Source organism: Rhagoletis zephyria, unplaced genomic scaffold (genome assembly GCF_001687245.7).
Source record: "Rhagoletis zephyria isolate East Lansing unplaced genomic scaffold, Rhagoletis_zephyria_1.1 Rzeph_scaffold_13192, whole genome shotgun sequence".
Lineage (NCBI taxonomy): Eukaryota > Metazoa > Arthropoda > Insecta > Diptera > Tephritidae > Rhagoletis > Rhagoletis zephyria.
In genome coordinates, this window is record NW_016170263.1 from 10,425 (window position 1) to 16,058 (window position 5,634).

General features: G+C 36.2%; 1 protein-coding gene across 1 annotated transcript; it reads right to left on the reverse strand.

Annotated features, from left to right (window-relative positions):
* Window positions 1-2,393: 2,393 nt before the first annotated feature.
* LOC108378027 (uncharacterized) lies at window positions 2,394-2,931 on the reverse strand. Its single transcript, XM_017634324.1, has 2 exons — window positions 2,715-2,931; window positions 2,394-2,653 (listed from the first exon to the last, which is right to left on the reverse strand). Exons 1-2 carry the CDS (start codon window positions 2,929-2,931, stop codon window positions 2,394-2,396), a joined length of 477 nt encoding a protein of 158 aa, XP_017489813.1.
* Window positions 2,932-5,634: the final 2,703 nt, after the last annotated feature.

A 5,634-nucleotide genomic window follows, 5' to 3' on the forward strand; every position in this document is an offset into this window, starting at 1 on the left:
CGGAATTGCGGAAGATTGTATTGTTGTTCTTCTTCGGATACATTGCTGGAATCATTTGCTTTCTCAGCACGCACACATTTGTACAAAATATAGGCATTCGTAGCCGCCATATCCACAAAATGATAAAAACGTCACATCATAATATTTTAGCCTGAATATGGTAGCGACCCATAAGACTGTCCATCCACCCATGTGAGCATTGTATTCGCGTATGATTTGCGGACAGTTTATTATATGAAGTGTTTTTGTTTTCTATCATATCGGGACACCTTCGCTGTTTGCAGATCAGAATTCGCTCTCAAAATACCAGAATTCGCTCTTCAATACCAACATATGTAGATGCCAGGCGCACACATTTGTTATACGTCCATAAAACCGTATTCAGATCGATTCCTTGAGCTGAGGTCATGTATTCGGTGGAAAAACTTCTACTCTCTTTGCGGACCTCGCCGTCGGTCGGTAACTTGCAACCTGGTATGCGGTTAGCTGTAAATAAAAATATAATCATGCACTTTTATCAACAAAAACTGCTGAAAACCCAATTACCTCTCACTGTGCCTAAACTGTAAATTCCACGAGCTCGCAAATATACCAACAGAGGCAATGATGTATAGAAGTTGTCAAAGTAGAGTATGTGTGGAACGAAATCGGGAATTGTTTGTGATAAACGAATAACAATATTTGATGTGTTGTAGATTTCGAAACGGTAGGCAAAGCCATTCGTATGGCAAAGCACAAACAACTTTACGGCCCATTTATGCGGCTTGTTTGGCATATATTGGCGAAGATGGTGCTTCGTCTTTGTGCTGCACATCATTACATCAACGCAAAGCCTGACTGACTTCTGGACTGAATCGAATCGGTCGTTTAGTTTGTTAGCCAATGTACGAATATGAAAGAGTGGATCATAGCCCGGTGGACCCTTTTTATTCTTTGCGATTCTTCTTGAAAAGATTAATACCTTTTTATGGCAATAAATCGTTTGATTGGCATAGAGTTTTGAATTGGTTTAAATGAATTTTGCCCCCAATAGCTGTCTATATTTGAATAGTGATAAACGGACATGTACATCATTATTACAACATAATGTCTGATTTCAGCACTTGTCGTTTTGAAGGTGGAGTTAATATTTTCCTTAAAGCACGACAGTTCGTCTCTTTTGCTATCATCTCCAAAATTTCCGAGGTGAAAAAGGAATTGAAGAATGCCATTGGTGTTTGGAGCTCTTTTACAGTCGACGTTAGTGATGAATCGCCACGGAAAGCCACTTCGTTGACATGTAGACGCAAAGCGCGTTTACGACAGATCGCTTTCGACAACTCTTTACTCGATACTGCAGTTAGAGCTTGATTGAATATTTATTTAAAAGGAAAGTAATAAGAGAAATATGGGAACTATATTTATACCTTCTCCAGTTAAGCCACCAGAAGTAGGTTGAACTGATGGTCCACTTTCTTCAACGGTTGGCAATGGTGATCGGGGACTTTTAACTGATTTTAATGGTCTATTTGTTATGACCGCTGAGGATGTGGACGGTTTTTGCAAACCAACTGATTCATCGAGAATTAATGTTGAATTAGCTGCTGGTAGTTCAATTGAACTGATATTCATTGATAAATTCATACCTTCCGTGATAAATTCATCCGTATTTTAGCCTCATCGGGGACTTTTAACTGATTTTAATGGTCTATTTGTTATGACCGCTGAGGATGTGGACGGTTTTTGCAAACCAACTGATTCATCGAGAATTAATGTTGAATTAGCTGCTGGTAGTTCAATTGAACTGATATTCATTGATAAATTCATACCTTCCGTGATAAATTCATCCGTATTTTAGCCTCATCGGGGACTTTTAACTGATTTTAATGGTCTATTTGTTATGACCGCTGAGGATGTGGACGGTTTTTGCAAACCAACTGATTCATCGAGAATTAATGTTGAATTAGCTGCTGGTAGTTCAATTGAACTGATATTCATTGATAAATTCATACCTTCCGTGATAAATTCATCCGTATTTTAGCCTCATCCATTTCATTCATGCATTCTTCAATCACTTGATCAGCTGAGTTATTATACTCAATGTTATGAACGACATATATTGGCGAAGATGGAGCTTCGTCTTTGTGCTGCACATCATTACATCGACGCAAAGCCTGACTGACTTCTGGACTGAATCGAATCGGTCGTTTAGTTTGTTAGCCAATGTACGAATATGAAAGAGTGGATCATAGCCCGGTGGACCCTTTTTATTCTTTGCGATTCTTCTTGAAAAGATTAATACCTTTTTATGGCAATAAATCGTTTGATTGGCATAGAGTTTTGAATTGGTTTAAATGAATTTTGCCCCCAATAGCTGTCTATATTTGAATAGTGATAAACGGACATGTATATCATTATTCCAACATAATGCCTTGTGGTTTTGAAGGTGGAGTTAATATTTTCCTTAAAGCACGACAGTTCGTCTCTTTTGCTATCATCTCCAAAATTTCCGAGGTGAAAAAGGAATTGAAGAATGCCATTGGTGTTTGGAGCTCTTTTACAGTCGACGTTAGTGATGAATCGCCACGGAAAGCCACTTCGTTGACATGTAGACGCAAAGCGCGTTTACGCCAGATCGCTTTCGACAACTCTTTACTCGATACTGCAGTTAGAGCTTGATTGAATATTTGTTTCAAAGGAAAGTAATAAGAGAAATATAGGAACTATATTTATACCTTCTCCAGTGAAGCCACCAGAAGTAGGTTGAACTGATGGTCCACTTTCTTCAACGGTTGGCAATGGTGATCGGGGACTTTTGACTGATTTTAATGGTCTATTTGTTATGACCGCTGAGGATGTGGACGGTTTTTGCAAACCAACTGATTCATCGAGAATTAATGTTGAATTAGCTGCTGGTAGTTCAATTGAACTGATATTCTTTGATAAATTCATACCTTACGTGATAACTGCATCCGTATGTTCAGCCTCATCCATTTCATTCATGCATTCTTCAATCACTTGATCAGCTGAGTTATTATACTCAATGTTATGAACGACTTAGTCTGGGTCAACAATACTGTTATCACTGCTAAAAGTTTCGTCTTCGACTTCCACAGAATCAATGAATTCCATTAATTCTCCATCCGTTAATTCTGCCAATTTTTTTTTCTTTTTATAATAACGCTCAGAACGATCCATATTTCACGCAAAAATATATATAATTGCAATAAGAGGCACACGTTTATATGTCTGTGCAGAAAAGATGAAAACCGCAATGAAACAGAGGAGGAATATGTTTTTACCCTCAAACGGCTAAGACAGTCTCAAGACACTTACAAATATTTTTTCACTTTCAACATTTTATATAACTCAAATACAATATGTCAGGTACTTACCGTAAAATTATGAAATCAGTTGCTTTGTTCTAAATGTGTCTTTTTTTAAATTAAACGAAACACAAATCGCAAAGTAATTTCAGGCGCTATTTGATTCGTTGCTCGCACTTTACTGAAAACAGCACTCAAATGCGTTGTCGGAGTGCACTCATTTTAGTATCAAAATGTCAAACACAGTAATTTGCACACATTTACCATTAATTTAAGCACGAAAAGTAATTATGTTTGACTCTGAAGGCAGAAAGGTGAAGACCGTCTTGAGACGGTCTTACCCGTTTGAGGACTAACTCATCACTGTTACGGATTCTTATGCGCCGCAAAATGTGCCACAAAAATTCGACTTAAAGTGCTAGAAAAATACACAAAAACTTATGGTTATTTTGTTTTTACGAAATATGGTCGCCTTTTGATTACCCCTTTCTCTGTTCGCGTTCGATTCTAAATTAAAGGCAAAGGGTGAGAAAATTTTGGTTCGATTTTTAAAATGTCACATTCCTGTAAGGCAAAAAGGCACATTCTCTGCCCTTTGAAGCTTTGTCAGGAGATATGGTTACCGTGAAAATCAGATGGTTGTTTAAAACGACAATATTATAAAATGCGTGAGCTAGACAACGACAAGAAGGAAAAAATAAATAAAATAAGAAAGCTTTTTAATATACCACGCTTTTATAAATGGGCTAAAAATTAGAAAATAATATCCTCAGTCTCATAGCATTTGTTTTTATAACTTTTGATTTTGAAATTTTAGTAAAAGTCATTATAAACAATTTATGAGACTGAAAACCAAAAACATGAAGCGTATGCAATACAAAAGATTAGATTTATTTGACAATAGTCAAACTACGTAACATAGACCTAAAATTTCTACAGCGCAAGTACAAATTTGAGATCGATTTTAAGCGATCGTTATACATAAACCCACATATCGATGGCTGAGTGGAAGGTCGACCTATATCGGCAGCCAGTTCGAAAACGCCCTTTCTCAGAAAACTTTTCAAGGACGCCCTACTTCAGAATATGACTGAAGAACGCCTTATTTCAAAATTTTATTGAAAAATACCCTATCTCAGAACTTGGTTGAAGAACGCCCTACTTCAAACGAAAATACATTGAAAATGTGCTCAGATAGGGCGTTTTTGAATCGGCAGCTGAGATAGGGCGTCGGTTCTAAATTATCGATACCTACTTTTATTGGTACTTCTGGCAATGAAGTTATTCCGTATGAACTGGATTAAATTTAATTTTTTAAGTAATAAATTAAACCTCCTCGGCGAATCATAAAGTCCGAAAAATAAAAGTTAATAACGTAGGAACTGAAAATAAATAAAACAACATAACTTTGCAAAACCATATGTTTAGTGATAAAGGGTATTTAACAGAGAAAATACCTTGGAAAAGTTTACAAGCAGCTAAACTCGTTTAACCTTACAACCGTGAGTTGGTCACTCAGTGCCCATATTCATTTTGTATGCTGAATTTCGGGGGTTTGGGAAGATCAATTTGATTTCTTATCGTAGGCAGATATATATATTGTACCTTCGTTGACAAGTTGACAAAATTCTAGGTGTATATCTCTTATAGTAAAAAAGTAATTGATTTTATTTATTCTTATAAATTATATAATTTCCACACGAAATTTCTAGCCTGGGCGACGTTAAACATTTTAGCTTTTTCTAAGATAACTATTTTTTTGTCATCCACGCTTTGCACCCTACTCTTTTCTCCTTTGCTTATTTTTTTCAATAACAGAGCTGGTCTCCACCACCTTTAATATTGTCCGATAATGTTTTCAGCGCGAAGAATAATAGAGTTACTCTGTACGTTGGGCCGTGTATATGGCGCACAGTGTTCTATTTTTGAAAAAAGGGGACAAAATCAAACATGAAGAGATCGAAATAAATGTGACGGTGCTTTAAAGCTTTTGATATGGGGAATTTAGGTAAAAAAGATAAAAAAATTAAAAATGTTACTTTTGAGTAATTTTAAAGGTCTGATTAAATGAAAAATTACCTTGACCTTAAGACAAAAGAAAAACCTTTGGATTTTTATTCTTTTGACTTAAGAACAGCGTTCAATGAACTTAAAAAAAAAAAATATTTTAAATGGATTTTTTAGTTTTTGCTACCTTGGAAATGGATTCTGTTAGGATCTACTAACGCAGCGGAGTTAAAACGCGTGACCGTTCTGGTTAAATTCTTTATTTCANATGGATTCTGTTAGGATCTACTAACGCAGCGGAGTTAAAACGCGTGACCGTTCT

Excerpts from the sequence above, each read along its gene's own strand:
- LOC108378027 (XM_017634324.1), bottom strand. The coding sequence starts at position 2,931 with ATGAATTTATCAAAGAATATCAGTTCAATTGAACTACCAGCAGCTAAT. Across the intron at positions 2,654-2,714 it reads TGGTGGCTTCACTGGAGAAG|CTCTAACTGCAGTATCGAGT; the intron begins GTATAAATATAG and ends TATTCAATCAAG.